Source organism: Pinus tabuliformis, chromosome 8 (genome assembly GCF_031772625.1).
Source record: "Pinus tabuliformis cultivar Carrire ecotype Pingquan chromosome 8, CPIR1, whole genome shotgun sequence".
Classification (NCBI taxonomy): Eukaryota; Viridiplantae; Streptophyta; class Pinopsida; order Pinales; family Pinaceae; genus Pinus; species Pinus tabuliformis.
This window is the reverse complement of record NC_142294.1, coordinates 939,208,479-939,225,701: the sequence shown is the minus strand read 5'-3', so window position 1 is coordinate 939,225,701 and position 17,223 is coordinate 939,208,479. Positions and strand designations below refer to the sequence as shown.

At 39.3% G+C, this 17,223-nt stretch overlaps 1 protein-coding gene across 2 annotated transcripts in view; it reads left to right on the top strand.

Annotated features, from left to right (window-relative positions):
• Positions 1–2,674: 2,674 nt before the first annotated feature.
• The window catches only part of SCI1 (splicing regulatory glutamine/lysine-rich-like protein), an 83,951-nt gene continuing 69,402 nt past the window's right edge, over positions 2,675–17,223 (top strand). Inside the window, exons 1-2 of one of the 2 annotated variants that reach the window (XM_089373094.1) lie at positions 2,675–3,008; positions 3,115–3,285. In XM_089373094.1, coding sequence (XP_089229220.1) covers positions 2,906–3,008; positions 3,115–3,285 — 274 coding nt within the window. In that variant the 5' untranslated portion in view covers positions 2,675–2,905. The remainder of the gene's footprint in view (positions 3,009–3,114; positions 3,286–17,223) is intronic. The other variant, XM_089373095.1, reaches the window with a different exon arrangement.

Genomic DNA, 17,223 nt, shown 5'->3' with positions numbered 1-17,223 from the left:
AAAAAGGAGAAGAACCCATAACTGAACTGTCAAAGGAAGAAATTAAAGTAGAAATAGAGGGAGAAGAAAGGGGATTACCAGGAAAGGGTGGACCCTTAGAAGAAAATCTGGCACCAACTTGTAAACCCTCCTTCAATGCCATAGATTGAGTTGTGTTCATTGCACCTTGACTCACGTCAAGTCCATCATTATGTTCATTGCACCTTGACTCATGGCAAGTCCATCATCATCATGAACATTACCAACCCTTTGTGTGCTTGTCGATCGAATAGACTCTATACCTTTTGCTTATGAGACTCAATTATGACCCGATTTGAAGTCCCTGGCTGACTACTTTCCTTTAAAGGACAATGAACAATCCTTTATTACATGCCATATTTGTGATGAAGACAACATCGAACTGGGATGCCCTCATAGTCTAGTAACTAGTGATGAGTAAAGCCACTGTAACAAAGATCCATTTCCTCCTCCAAACGTCCCTAGGGTCCAAGAGCACCATAATCTTTGCCATCAATGGGATTCTAGTGGAGGAAAACATCAGATCGAGAATTCAACCAAATGGTTCCTGATTGCCCTAAAAATGTCCATCAACCAAAACTGGGGCAATAACCCCGGGTGCCGAACCCAAATTGGAACCCTATCCAATCTCTCCTTGCTAGTGTCAAATAGAGGGCTCCATCTTTTCATCAAGACTAGGGAGGAATCAACACTCCAAATCTTCCCCAGGGCCCAAAATCCATCACTTGGCTTTGTAAAAGTAAACATAAACCAACCTTTGACCAGAAGACTTACCGAGAGTATTTTCTCAAGCTTACTGCCCCATCCTTTGAAACCCAATCACATAAAAAGTCAAAGGAGAAATGATGACTCCTAGCTTTGCCAACTAGCACATGTTTAACAATTTCATTTACATTTGCCATTTGAACATCTTCACCCAAGACAAGCTTTTGAACCCCCACCCTCCTTTTAGCACATTTTCCCTTCTTCCATTTCTTCCGTGAAAGACTTTGACCCTTAGTATTTTCAGAAACCCCAAGGGATTTTGACTGTTGAGCCTGCTCTCCTCCAGCTATTGAATTGTCGCCTTTTGCATTATTTACAACTGGCTCTAGATGGTTTTATGTAGCAAGATTTTCACCCAAAAACCCCAAAGAAAAATTGTCAAGGAGACCAACTGCCAACAAAGGACCAACCAAAGTAGAACCCTCCTAGGAAACCACCCCCCCCCAATTAGCACTACCTTAAGATGTGGCCAAAATAGGGGAAGAAACAGGGACCAACAAAGCAAGTTCTTCCACCAAACCGACCGAATCCATTGCCTCTGGCATTCCCCCATTTGGAACTAGGAGACACATCACTGGAACATTCGACCTGTCAAATGCGCCAATATGAGGTAGAACTGAAAACCCTTATGAGAGGACGCTATTTAGTCCCCAAACCTCTGCAGAAATCTGTTGAGTTGGAGCCTCAGACCAAATCTGAACAAAATTGTTGAGGTCATGCATATAATCAACCACATCCTCCATTTTCACGAAAAACCGGGATAGAGAGAGGTTGTAACCGACAAAAAAACCACCACACCACCCTTCGACATAGGAAAGTTACCGAGATCATATAACCCACTGTCTTCGATAAAAAAAATGATGACCTCTGCAGATTGACGACAAATAGTTGCACCAGGAGAGATGTGTTGCAGAACCTCCTCTAGATGATCTAAACCCTTCATAAATGATCAAAAGCTACATTAATCCGATTTATCCAATTTTTTAATCGAAAATAAATGATTGAAAATTATATTAACCCAATTTATCCAAAATTTTCGATCGAAAATAAATTATTAAAAGTTAACCCAATTTATTCATGTGAAGTTGATAATAAAACCTTGAATCATATATATATAAATCAAAAATATATTTATCCTATCTTAAACATTGAAGAATGTAACAAATATTCATAATCAAAAGCTAAACTCATACTCAGTCAACTCATCATGAGAACTTCTGTTTAATCTTGAATATATTTTAAATACCAAAGTTTCCATTATTATATGGTATCACACATTCAATTTTGCTTTGACTTGGGTTGTCTTCCAATAATTTATGTGGCTTATTTTTTTATTTAACATTAGAAATTCAATTTTTGTTATTATTTATTTATTTGTAAAGAGATTAGTTGAGATTTTATTATGGGCTTTTTAGTAACTTCCATTTATGTTAATTCCTAATTTTTTGATTTTAGAATTTTTTTTTAAATGATTTATTATTATATTAAAAATATATTTTAATAAATTTAACATATATTTTTAAATATATATATATACACTAATATAAATATAATTAGTTTATTATATTTTTTTAATTTTTGATAATAACATTCAACAATACAACATTTTATTAATTATTTTATCCTATGATAAATTTATTATTTTTTATTAATTGTTTTATGCTATGATAAATTTATTATTTTTTAATTTACTTAAATTATATTTAAGAAGGGAGTAACCCTGATTTTACTCTCATGTACCTGAAAAGATCCACGGCAAGGTTTTGATTTCATTTATTATCTTTTAATTTATGTCCATGTATCTGAAAAGATCCATGGCAAGGTTTTCATTTCATTTGTTATTTTTTAATTTAATTAAATTATATTTAAGAAGGGAGTAGCCCTGATTTTACTCTTATATCCATGTACCTGAAAAGATCCATGGTAAGATTTTCATTTCATGTGGAAACCCACACTTATTTTCTTTGGCCAAACAAACCCTTCTGATCAGCCTACCTCAATATCTGAAAGATTTGAGGTTTATCCATCCAAGTGACAACAGCCCCTGGGTAAATACCCAAAGCAATTGGAGCACAGTTTTTGTGTGAGAGCTGCTGCCATCTGAAACTCGGTGGAAATCGAGATGGCACGCATAGAAGAGGCGAAGTCGAGGGACAATGACGCGTCCAGGAAACGCAGTTCTAAGAAAAGGAAATCTCCCAGCGATTCCGATTCTAGTTCTTCAGGTGCAATTTTCAATCCAATTCTTTCTCAATATTTTCATCTCCTCAGCCATCTAAAAAAATTCCTCTTTCTGTTGTTCACCGCTCCATTAAATTGTGAATGCCCAAGACGATAACAGAAACAGAAGAAGAGAAAGAAGAAGGGAGCGGAAGGAAAAAAATCACAAAAAAAGAAGCAGCAGCAAAAGGGAGAAGAAAAAAAGAAGACGCGGGGATGACGACAGCAGCTCCGGTGAAGAATTTAAAGGAAAGGATAAGCGTTCCAAGCACAAACATAAAAGTAAGTATCATAAACGCTCATAATTTTGGTTAACTTGAACTCCTGTTTTGTATTGTTGCTCGAGAAAAAAGTAGGGTTTTGCATTGCTTTATTTTTGTGTTTTTCGAAATTTATTCTCAACGGATAAAAGATACAGTACCTAGTGGATTTTGTATTTAACTAACTGGCCTGTGCAAAATGGCTGTTAGAGTAGTATATCATGACCCCAGGCTCTATAAATATATAGCTATGGTGGTTAATCAACCTATTACGATGCCCACTGGCTACTATTATACAGAATGAGACATAGAGGATATATGATAGAATAGAATGATGACATATGAAGATTACTCAATAATAAACTGTTTGTAGGTGGAGAAAATTTTAAAGTTATATTAAGAGCCAGTACAAGTTGTGCAAATGTTGCTTATCACTACTTAGTAAAAAGGTGTTGCCAGGTTCTGTGTTCGATTGAACTCATCACTACCACGTTTGGAATCAATAGTCTTAGAATATCAGAAAACTGACTGGGCCTCAATTATTTATAAATAACAAATTCCATTAAGATGCCACTAATTCCATGCCCATCAACACTTAGACTGTCCAGTGAATCAACCAGTTCCAAGGGAAATCTATCAGGCACACTCTGCAGGGTTTACTGAAGCAAATCAGAAATCTAAACAAGCTAAGTAAGCTAAACTAAGATAAGCAGAGATAATTTTATTAATGTCCAACAAATGACCACAAAAGTGGGTCAATGGGAATAAAAGATGCATCCAGTGTGAATGCAATGTGTAGTGGGAAAGCGACTTCTAAGTAATGTTGAAAGCAAGGGAAAGAAAGTGAAAGAAAATGTGCAGTATAGATGAATGTTTAGCTAAACTAATCACTAGGTCTAACCAAAAAATATTCTTAGGTGCAGTGACACAACATGAGGGTCCGACACTGGGACATTAGACACCTTGGTGCTGATTGGGAGAGAGAGAAACGAGGATGATGTCAAGGTCTCTTTGTCCTGATATTTGAGGGTGAGGGGGGTGACTGTGGTACTAGTTTGCTGTCAGAGTTGTGGGGTACAATAGTGGGATCCCTCTGTATGATCCTGGGGGGCATAACAGTGAGGGAGCCCTACTCTTCTAGGAAATAGATGGGACAAAAACGATTGACTACGATAATATGGTGGGGGAAAATAGATATGAAGCCCTTAAAATACTTGAACTCAGAAATCCCCAAGTATATATGATATGGTCTCAACATCTCATATGTTAGAATATAAAATCAAATAGAAATATCTACACCTCCCATGGGCCAGATATCTTCATATATAAACACAAAGATGAAGGAGATGGAAACCTTCTTGAAGGAAGATTCAAAGAAGAAATCCTAGAGGAAACCTATATCCCAACACAATCCTATGTTTGAGCACCCCCTGCCCCGGATTCACTTCTGAATCTTGCTTCCAGTGGGAGTGTTTCAAAAGCACATTTATGTGTTGCTCTCATGTGGAACACTTTTTGTGAATGTGCTCCTAGTGATCCTAGTATGCTTATGAATCACTCCTACGGTTGCCATGAAAAAAAATTCTGGCACAATGGATGTTTTTTTTGGTTTGTCGAGTTAATGGCAAAGAAAAATAACTCATAGCTAGGGTTTTTTTAATGGATTAAAACACTCTTTCACTCCACTTTCGTTCATTCTATCACTCTTTTCACTTATTTCACTAATCTTTGCTAGAATTTTGAGTGGGATTTTTGCTAGTTGTTGAGAAGTAGATTTGTGAGAGCTTGGAAGGGAGATTGAAAGTTGCCACATAGTGACATTCAACCACTATTATAGTGTTGAAGAGGTGGGCTCTAAGCCTATTTCTTGCTTTTTTTCCTTGTTTTGTGAACTTGCACATTTTCTATGTTGAATGTTCTCCTTCCAACTTTATCCCATTTTCTCTTCTCCCTCTTTCTATTGCAAGCAATGGGTTATTTTTAAGAAGCATGATTGGTATATAGTTTATCATTATGCTTTTGTTTTTTTATTATGATGGTGTTCATTGGAAACCAAAATATCATTGATGAGGTGGAAAATGTAAAGTATGGTGGTGTTCCAGGCCATGGACAAAAGGAAGAATAGAAGGGCATGATGAAGGTGATATTGATGATGGAAAGAAATCGAAAGAGACTTCAGCGACCTTGTGGAAGTATGTGACAAGGCATGAGGGAGGGAGAGGGGGTGGAACTAGTGTTGCAGGTGCTAGGAACCCCCCTCCCCCCCAAGGTTTGAAGACTGGAATCGCACACCATGCGGATCCATGCCCAAACGGTGTCCCCGAATTTCGGAATTGTTGTTCCTCAAATTTTGCATGCTTCTTGCTACACTCCTTTTAATTTAGCCCAAACGTGAAAGCAACATGACACCTCCAAAATGCAAAAATGATGAACTTGTCCACCATTTTATTCAAATAATATGCTACAATTAATGTCACGGGGTTCATTGAACTTGAACCTTGAGGTTCGAAGTTCAGCAAACCTCAAAACAAAAGTCAAATGTGTCTTAGGTTTGAGTAAAGTTCGGTTTAGGTTCGCTCTATAGTCAAATGTGTTTTTGAAGGAAGTGAAATGTGCACTCAAATTGCGGTATTTAATACTTGATTTTCTAGTTGAGATCCAAACTCTATACAAATTCGGCACAAGCTTCAGTGGATCGCGTAAGTTCAAAAGTCAAAAGGGCATGAAATTTGCGTGACGGTGACTTATGGAATTTTATGCTTCGTTAGAAGGGAATCTCTGGAGAACAACTGAAAAAAGCAGTGAAGCTAGCTAACAAGGTTACATGTTATTCCGATATGTAAGTAGGGTTAAAGATTCTTCCAAAGTTGACTCTAATTACATGGACAAGAGCTCCAGGTTCCTTGTTTTTCATGTTTTTTCACAATTGTCCCATGTTACATGTCAAATGATAATTTTTGTTGTTCAACTGCTGAAGCGTTTTCCTTTGGAGTTTGAACCAAATCTCTTAACCGAGGTCTTCATTAGCTTCTAATACAAGTTGTTCAAAGCCGAATGATACTACTACATTTCCATAATCTATCATAAGATATGTGTCTTCTTTTGGGAAAATCGCTGAATTGTGGAATCACTAGAGAAAATCTCTGGAACGCTTAATAGAGGGGTTGGGATGCTTCCCAACATCAAAAATAGTGAGCAACCTTCACACGATCTTTAGGAGGGGATGTAGTATTTACAATAACAAGCGCATATAGCCATTCATCCATCATAAAGATAAGAGTTCCAAGAATCAATTGAGAGCAGGTACAAACTGTTAGCACTCTGTAATTTTCCTAAGCTAAGGAAGAAAACTACAAAGATAACCACAAACCACTTTTAACGCTGGGATCTAGCCCTTCCAACTTCAGAGAGGGCTCTCTTTGTATGATTTAATTTTTGCTTTCAATATTTTAGGCTAGATATCTAAGTTCGAAGTGGGTTTTTTCAAAATTTTGGTTGAAAGATGCTGGAAAAGTGCATGGAGTCATAAACTTTTGGGTAATCAATTACAAATTGACAGAGTAGCTGTAATAGGGCAAGGTAGGCAAACTCTTGGATCTTAAGATATTTATGGTGTGGATGAGATGAAAAGTAGATGATCAATTAAATATAAAGCATATTTAAATGAATTTTATATTTAATCTCGTGAGGAAAACATTAAGATTGTTTAAAACAAGCCATAGCAAAGTACACTTAAGTAAATTCAACTCTTAATCTTCTTGCAACAATCAGGAGGGAAATCCATATGGAAACTGAGAAAAAATAACAATTTAACATGAGAGAAACATCACCATTTGTTTGACACAAGAATCCTGGAACAAAACTGCCTTTGTATTTTTGAAAATTGATTACTTTGAGTACAATCCACAACCTACATCAAGGTAGAGCTCTTTTCTTCATACATAATCCAACCCTTTCTAAGTCTTATTACAAAATATTTATAGACTCTGTTTCGAATAAATTCAGACTTCAAATATAACTTATTACAAAATAATATAGATATTTCTAAAAGCGTACTGAGTAATAGAAAATCTGGACAAATTCGGCTTTTTTGTTGAATCTTTGAAGGAAATTTGTTGCTAATTGTAGCTATTGTCCGACCCCTTCTATTTGTCTTGTTGCCAAAATTGTAGGCTTTCTGTTTGTCTCATTCGACCAACTCCAATAATTGGTCCCATCTCTCTTCACCTGGGATAGAAAAATTTACCATGTTTCTAAATCTTTCATCTACCTCTGTGTATGTCTCAAAAGTTGGCTTATTAAAAAATAGATGATGAATTTCATGCTGAATAAAAATATCATGTTGTAGGCCCTCCATGAAAGCTTCTCCACTGATAGTTCCTTTTGCCTTTGCAAATTTTGATGCATCTGCAGCTATGTTGCATAATTGATCTTGATAATTTTCTAATGGAATCAATTTTCCATTAGAATTTCTTAGAGTTGGAAGTCCTTTCCCTTGCAACAAAGAAAACTTTCTGTTAAATCTTCTGACCTGTAGCTCCAATTCTTTGCACTTATTTTCTAGTTGCACCATAAGATTTTTCTTAGTCAATACTCTTTTGACTTCCATTACTGTCTCTGTCCTGTCTTGAATATTGAGCTCTTCAAGCTCATCTCTAGTCTTGGAGTTTAACATCCTTATAATTTTATGTGCTTCTGCTAGCTTGTGCTCAATATCAACTTTAGTTTTTTCAATTGTTGCTTTAACTCTCTGTACTAGTTCTTCTTGTTCAAAAATAATTTGAATGGATGGCCACAATTCTGTAACATTTGCATTGATATTGTGCCAAATGCTGCGTTTGGCTTCTGCTAACATCTGAATTATGAGGGATTGGTCCTCATACTTTTGAATCTGCTGAATTAGTTTGAAATTCTTTTGTACCTCTGCCAAGTATGCATTGTCTTCTTTGATCTTGTTCTCCTCCATCTTGGTGAGTGTTGTTGTCAACTTCTCCATTTCCTTATTTGTTAATGATAATTCTCCTAAAGCTTGAGCTAGCTTGTCTGAAGAATCTGAAGTTGATGCTTGTGTTGTTTGCTTTGCTTCCTGTTGTGTTGATGTACCTGCTGCCTCTAATTGCTCCTTTTCCTTCAACAGTGTTTCCATGTCTTGTTCCATTTTCTGGATTTGAACATTTTGTTCCACTATTATTTTGAACAATTTTTCTTTCTCCATCTCCAGACTGGTCACTTCCTTGGCCTGAGGGTGTTCTATAGTTGGAAGCTTAAGCTGTTTCCCGAGGGCTTGAATATCTGCATTTTTGTTCTTAATTATCTCCTCGGCTGCCTTGACATCACTGGGATCATATCCTAGTTTGATAATTAAATCTTCTAAAGTTTTAATCCTGGTGTCTTTGGCCAGAGAAGACATTCTTTCAATCTTCAACTGTGAGTGCATATTATTTAAAGAGGTCTGCAACTTAGAAGCAACCATGGCTGAGCTGGTCAATGTTGAGTAAATCATCTCACTTGCTTGCTTATGCAAATCGATTTGATCAATTGCATGAAACTTCTTGGTATCAACAGAAAATATGGAAGCCTTATAGTCTTCTGCACTTGTAGGAGCTGGTATTATAGGTTCCAAAAAGGCCATTTGGAACTGCCCTTTTTTTGAGTCAAATGTAGATAGCAATCTGTGTTGGGTGGTGGCAGTTTGCTTCCAAAATTATGAATATGTTGAAGCCTTTAAAGCTTCATTCTTCAACTTGATCTCCCTATACCTTGTAAAAATACTCTGTTTTGCTGGAATCTGAGAGGTAGAAGAGATAGGAGACTCAGTTGTCTCCTCAACATATGTGAATGGAGTGGTAGGGATGCCTGTCAAAACCATGGTACTTTGCTCTTGTGAATCCTTTTCTTCTGAGGATTCTTCTTGAATAGTTATTACTTGAGGGCCAATCTTACTATCAAACTTAGTAGTGGTCTTTGGCTCCTTCTGCAGCCTGATTTTCTGAATCTGTAGGGCATACTTTCCCTTGGCCTCTTGATTTCTTTGTCTTTTGGGATAGGAGTTTGTAGAGATGATTGATTGACTAACTGCTCTTCGGCCTCCTGCAAAGTGTTTTCTGTCCATTGCTCTTGATTAGCATATTGCTCTATCTCTGGCCTAGGTGTATGTGCATATGGAGTGCTCTTTTGTTCTACCCTCAGCTTTGAAATTATCCCTAAAGGATCATAAGACCATGTGAAGCTTGGTTTGAATTTCATCTATTTTAAGATTCCCTCCACTTCCTTTGCTGTTGCTTTGGTATTTACAATATAGGGCCCTACATTTTCCTTTAATTTAAACTATGCTTTCTTCTTGTTTGAGACAAAGTGCAATTCATCCATATTCAACATCTGTCTAGCATATTCCAGAGCAAAGACTCTCACTGGCACAAACTTTGGTAATCTATAGGGAGGAAGTTCACACCCATAGATTCTGATCTCTGTATAATTCTGGTATAAATACTAGTCTCCAACTTTTGACTGCTCTGAAAGATGCAAAACCTTCTTGATCTCTGGTGAAATTCTTGGTATGACATCACTGCATAGTAGACATAAGGATGTATGTAGAAACTTATCCACAAAATCAGTGAATGAATAATCCTTTGAGTTTCTTCTGACTAAAGAAGTCCAATGAATGATTGATAATGGATTTCCCTGGTCATCCATCTTCTGCAATTGAAAATTGAACCTGTCTGCTTGGTAAAATAACATGAGATGTACTAAAATTGATTGTGATCAATTGCAAATATTGATAAGAACCCTAACACTACTTCATCTACCCACTGGTTTGTATGATAGCCTAATAAACAAGTAACCATAGAAATGACTTGTCTTGACATTTTTGGGAAAATAGAGGTAGAGTATGGAGGATTTGTTCTAGGCAACTCAACATTCTTAGGTAGAAAACATTCGAAAATGTGGGCTCGCTAGGGGAAGGTAAGTTTCTTATATATTTCCATTAGTGCATCAGTGGAAAATGGATGTAGAGAGGCCTGAGGATTTATTTGTAAGGCTTGGCAAATGCTTTATGGGGAAATGGAAAAGAGGACCTCATTGTTCTGGGCAATTACTGCTTTTTGGCTGGGGAGGTATCTGAGATGACACCAGGTAGAGAATTCAGGGAAAATGTGAGTTTGAGGAAAGGTAAATTGAGGGAGAAAAGATTCCCAGATGCTTAAATCATCACTCTGATCTAAATATTTCTGCTTTGCCCAATTATGGAGCTCATATAGATCAAATTCGCACTGGGTTTCAGCTATTTTGTATTGGGTATCAATCAAGGGAGTCCTATCTAAATCTGGGACAGGGGGTATCATGGGATTCACCTTTGGCATCTTTTCTTTTCCCTTATGTGATGACATTTTTAATCTCAAAGGAACACTGAAGGAACGACGTTACCAGATTTTTGTTTAACTGAAAATTGCAGAATGAAATGACTCGCAGAGGGTGCTGGAATAGATCTCGATGCGTACAACTTTTGCTCTAAGCTCAATGGATCCCTACTCTAGTTTTTTCTCAGATGGACACTATTGAAGGTTACTTATAGGATCTGGTGGATTATACACTAGATCCTTTGGAGGGTATTAGCATTTGGAGGGACTCGACTCCCTTGATAAACACCTCCTCTTGCCTCCATTTGGTCAAATGAAGACGCGGTATGACCAATTCACATCTGTTGCTCTCTAATGCGTCGACAGGACTCACCCCTATCACTGTCAGGTGTTTTGTCAGGAGTTGTTCTTCCCTCGCCCTCCCCAAGGTCATTACCGCCTTCTCCACAATATTGTGGATGTAGTCTGTCACCACCTATTTCTGGTACCCCCTACGATATTGTGAGGTCTTCCCTTAGATTTGCTGGACCCTTCTCTCCTACACCTCCAATCTGTCTCGGAGTGGATCCCTCCCACCTTTTCATTGGAAAATTGCTTTCATCCTCCTGTTCCTGGTTTCCTAAGCGCTATCCTCACCCTGAATATGCTCTATGGTGGAGAGGGCCCCTTGAAGGTTGACCAAAACCCTCTTCCACTTGGCCAAACAAAAAAATCGTCTTGCAAATGTATAAAGTGTAGAGCTGAAGAACCCTTGCTGGTTTTAGGCAAGGACGTTGAACTGGATGAAATTTTGGATATAGAGGATAAAATCATGGTTGGTCGCTTCATCAGCGGCAGGAATTCCATGGCCGTTTTAGAACGATGGACTCAAATCAACTTGAAACTCTTGCTGGGGTATGCCCCTCGATGCATGCTGTTCGCCAAGGTATGGATGGGTTGGTAGGCCCAAAACACGAAGGACTCAGGGAAAATTCTGGCTCGAAAATGGATTTGGGGCACACAAGCTGTTCTGTTAAAAAAATGGATTGTTAGTTTTGATGTGAGGGTGGAAAAGCTAGATTTGGTGCCCATTTGGGTCAGACTGCCAGCTCTTCCATCAATTTTTTGGTCTAAGAGTGTCTTCTAGGAGGTCGGAAATTCATTAAGGTTTTTCTTTGATGCTGATCTATCTTTTAAACACACAAGCGTCATGGCTATCACTTGTATTCTTGTTGTTTTGAATATGGCATTGGGTCTTCTGGAAACCATCATAGTTAGTGTAGGTTAGATAACTCATAAGCGGTCCATAGACTACGAAGCCATTTTGTTCAAATGTTCTCGCTGCCATGCCTGTAGACATTTAAGCAAAGACTGCCACATTAGAAAGGGTTTGAGGAAAAAGTGGACTCATAAAAATGAATTTTACTCTGTCATACCTCCTCTCTCCAGTGGCTCTCAAGGACGGAAAAACCCCTTCTTTGTCCCCTCCGCTTGGGGAACCCTCGGTTATCAGGACATCGGTAGAACTCCCTTCTGCTCAAGTGTCTCTGAGGCCTTTGGATCCTATTGTTTTGGGGTTGGCATTGGTGCAAGTTTTGGTAGCTCCAAATATTGTGCTGGCATCTACACTCGATTTGACAGTTCGACAATTCCTATCCCACTTTAAGACGTCCCTTCTCTCTTAGGTATGGGTTCGTAGCCCCCCACCCCCCCCCCCCCCAAAATATGGATGATGGTATTTTACAAAATCTATTGTTCGTTGTCCTCTCTCCCTTTAGTTTCTATCCTTGATCCCCTTATCTCTCTTTCGGGGATTTCATCGCCTATTCCGATCCCTCTTTTCTTCTCAAATCCTTTCCCAACTCCCTTCATCCTTCCCCTCTCTCATCTAGGGGCCTTGTCTTTGCGTCCCCCCTTCGGGTTTTTGGCCCTCCGTTATCATCCCTCCTTCTCTCCCTTTCCCGATACAATCTCCGCTCCTCGGGCTGCCATTTCTCGCCTCCCCCCTTTGAATCTCTTACCCCACTGTCAGATCCAGTTGGAGGGATTGGACTCTTTGTAGACCTGTCCACCCAATCCTTTGTGAGAGGCTTGGAATCATTCCTTTCAAAATCCCAATAGAAAGCTCACCTTGAAATTCAAGTTGGGAAACAATCTTCCATTAAAAGGGCGCTTAGACCTTTTGGCTCTCCTTTGTTGCCTCATGAAAGTTCTTTCAGTAAACTGCAGGGGTCTGGTTAGCCCCTCAAAAAACTTGGCCTCGAAAAGACTTTTTGATTGCCACTCTCCTCAAGTCATTTTCTTCAGGAAACAATGCTAGGAGGTGGAAAAGCCATAGAGGTTCTGCACTATATTCTTCTGAATTGGGATTTCTTGACCATTGATGCTCCGGGAAGATTAGGTGGCCTTATTATTGGATGGAATCCAAAATATTTACATCTAATCACAACTTGGTCTTCGTGGTCTTTGCTAGTTGTAGGCCTTCACTTTGCAAGGAAGCTAGAGCGAATGTCATGGAAGCTAGAAGAAGTAAAAAAGATCAAGGACAATTTGTTTTGGGCCATATTCTCTCTCACACCTGCAAAGGATCTAGGGTTTCTGGTGCTGCTACAAGGCCAAAATTGCAGACCTAATTGCAAGCCCGAAATTGTGTTGCAGGAAGGACACAAATTGGAGCCCAAAGCCTCCAAAAGAAGAAGCAAGCTAGAACAACGGAGACCAAAAATCCACCCACATGTGTGGTTCTAGGGTATCTGTAGCTTCTGGAAGGCCGAAAATTGCAGGTTCAAATTGCAAGTCAAAGCTGGAGTTGAAGTTGAAGCTGGTTGAAGCAAAAGTGACCCTTGTGGACTTGGTTAATCTGACTTAATTAAAAGGGTTTCTTGGAGGGCTAACTTGGTGCTTGGAGGAGGACTTGGTCTAGGGTTTTGGGTCTTGGTTTTCTCATTTGAAGCAGATTTCATAAGAAGAGAAGGGATTCTTTCTGGATGTTCCCCTTGGAGGGGTTTTGCCCTGGCTTGGAGTCTAATTCTTCTGTCCATTGTCTTATTGTTTTTGCTCTTGATAATTGTTTGATGAAAAGATCTGAATAAGAGACATAGAAGATCACTATAGTTCACAAGCAATTATTAAGGATAAGGAGAAATTCAATTAATAGTTGCCTTACTGCATTCTCCAACATTATCAATGGGGTTGCTTCCCCTTTCTTTAATGCTGAAAGGGGTCTTGGACAAGGTTTTCCTCGTTTGCCTCTACTTTTTCTTTTGGTGGCGGAAGACCTTAATATGATGATCTCTTCTCCTGTTTGCTCTGGTCATTACAAAGGTATTGTCATCTCACCTAATTGTTTTCTGACCCACTTACTCTTTGTGGATGACATCCTCATTTTTTCAAATGGGGACTTACACCATATTATCCACCTTTAGTGTCTCCTTGAGTTGTTTAGTTAGGCCACTGGTATGCAAATCAACAGACATAAGTCATCACTCTTTAGCTAGGCTTTGTTGTAAAATGACTTGATCACCCTTGAGAATATCCCTCAAGTTTCAAAAACATACATTGGTCAGGGGATAAAATACCTGGGATTTATCCTCAAACCTTGCAATTATTAGATTCAAGATTGGGCCTGGCTTTTGGAAAAAATCGAAAAGAGAATTAGAATTTGGAGCAATCGATGGCTATCCCGGGTTGGTTGCCTTGTGCTTTGTAAATCGGCTAGTGAAGTAATTCTTGTTTTTTGGGCCTCCTTGGCTTAGATTCCTAAACGTATCTTAGGGAAAATCCAATAGCTTTCTCCCAGATACCTTTGGTACAAAAAACAAGAAAAACGCACCTTCGCGCTAACAACTTGGAATTCCATCTCTCTCCCAAAACCTTTAGGAGGCTAGGGTATAAAATAGCTCCTGAAGTTTGCTCAATCATTGGCAGCGAAATTTGTATGGCAATTCATTCAAGGATCAGGTCTTTGGGCGACTGTATTAGCAAAAAAATACATCTGACCTGTTAATTTTCCATGACATTTTGCAACTACTTAGTGAATAACTGAAAACAAGGCAACAAATACTAAAACCAAATGTACTTTCACCAAGACACATAATTTCTTAACTGATAAGCAACGGAATATAAACATAAAGATAAAAACATAGTCACACAAATTTACACACTTGATTTCTTGGGAAACCTAATTGGGAAAACCCTCTTCTTTGTTGTAGTATTTTATTGATTGAGCAATTGAATCAATTGCAAAGTAATCTGTTTCATTGAGAACAACTTGTTCTCTGCTGAACTAGCGTGAAACACCCTGCGAAAACATTTGCCCAACTTCAGCGTCCTTGCGTCTTCCTGACCCTATTTCCTTGCGCACATCCTAGCTCAAAGAGCCTCCTATTCTTTAGGATGCAACTCCTAAATCCTAGCGCAGAATTGCCTCCTATTTCTTAATGCAATTCTGCCATAAGAAAGCCTCCTCAATACACACTCCACAAGTAAAGAGATCTCTCACACAAAACTTTGTGCACTCAACAATGAATAAACTATGTGCCTTCGTCCTTCCTTTATAAATTCTATCCATGGTAAAATTGGCATGTACAAATCTAGAACTCGCGTGGTTGACAAGTTAACTGAGTTCGAATTAGTTCTCTCTCCAATCATAATTGGAGTCACAACTTGTTCTTACTTTAGTTAATGACTGAAGCTCCAACTCGTTCTATCTGCACTCATAACTACCACTCGATCATGTAGTCAAACTGAAGAAGGATCCATATAACTAATCCTCCAACACTATGCATGAACTTGTGAATATTATTCCCACAAACTGGAAATAAACTTACCAGCTCCATGAACTCACTCCATGGTCAAAGGCAGGACAAACTCGTGGTCTCTCTGGCTAATGCATGAGCCAGAGAAGATACAATTTTCAACACTCCCTCTTAGCGAGGAAGGGATTATGTACAACTCCCAACTTGTCTTTGAAATAGACGAAACTGCATCTTGCCAATGCCTTTGTCAAGATATTTGTTGTTCGCTCCTCTGTTGGAATGTACGATGGCTTCACTATTGCTTTCTGCAGACAATCCCTAAGATGATGATACTCGATCTCGGTATGCTTGGAGTGATCATGAAACACTAGATTCGTAGAGGGCTTAATGTAACTCTGATTGTCACAATCTATCACAATAGGTTCCATCCCCTGTTAGAAAAGTCCCACAAGCAACTTCCTCATCCAATTAGCTTTGCACGTTGCCAAACTAGTAGCCATGTACACCACCTCTACTGAATTGAGTGCAACTTACCTCTGCTTCCTTCTAAACCAAGAAACAGTTGCTGACCCAATGTTGAAGACGCGACCTGAAGTACTCTTCCGATCTATGGAGCACCTTGCCCAGTCTGAATCTGTCAAGCCCTCAAGCCTCACTCCATCCACCTGTATGTACCCTAATCCATAATATGTTGTGCCTTTGAGATACCTCAAAACATGCTTGGTAACAACCCAATGAACTTGGTCGGTTCCATCATGAATTGACTCAACTAGTTTTCTGCAAAACAAATTTCAAGCCGTGTGTTGACCAAGTACATCAACGACCCAATGAGGTACTTGTATAATGTAGCATCTACTTGCTCCGCTCTACTAGCATCCACCTTCCTCTAGTTTGTGACTAGAGGCATGGCCATGGGCCTGCAATCCTGGATGTGAAATCTCCTGAGAATCTCTTGCATGTACTTGCCCTGCCCCAAGAAGATCTCACCATCACCTTGCCAAACCTCCAATCCAAGGAAATAGTGCATAAGCTCTATATCCTTCATCTCAAACTCCCTTGCAAGGTTTGCCTTGCAATCCTGAATCAAGCTATCTGCTCCAGTCAGTATAAGATCCTCAACATAAAGTACTAGAATGAGCGGAAGCCCTCTAACCATGATGTAGTACAAGTTGGGATCCGCCTCACTCTTAGTGAAGCCCAATCCTCGAAGGTTGCTATCAATACGAGTGTACCATGCTCTCGAAGCCTACTAGAGCCCATAAAGAGCTGTCTTCAATCTGCACACATGCGTGTCTCTACTGGACTGCCTAAAATTTAAACCCCTCTAGTTGCTCCATATAAATCTTTTCCTCAACCACTCCGTTGAGGAATGTTGTCTTCACATCCATTTGTTGGATCTTCCACCCCATCTGTGCTATAAGTGCCAGAATCGTGCCGATGCATGATAACCGTGCTACTGGGGCAAACATCTCATCATAGTCTATGTCAACCTGTGAGAAGCCCTTGGCCCCAAACCTGACCTTGTACTTCTCTACACTCCCTTCTGCTCCATGCTTCACCTTATACACCTAGCAGGAGCCTACTACTGACTTGCCCTCTGGTTGTGGCACAATCTCCTAGACATTGTTCTTCACGATGGAGGAATATTCCCCCACCATGGCATCGCGCCAAACCTGCTGAGAGTTTGCCTCCTCATAACAAGAAGGCTCTGTGTCCAACAACTCTATCATCAGTGCCATATACCTGGTGTAGCTTTTGTGGCTACTTGCTCTGCTTGAACGTAGAGCTAGGAGCTTCAACATGCTCTTGGGGTCCCTGAATCAACCTGTCGGTCCACTTGGCTCTCTTCCTCCTTGCGCTAGGAGG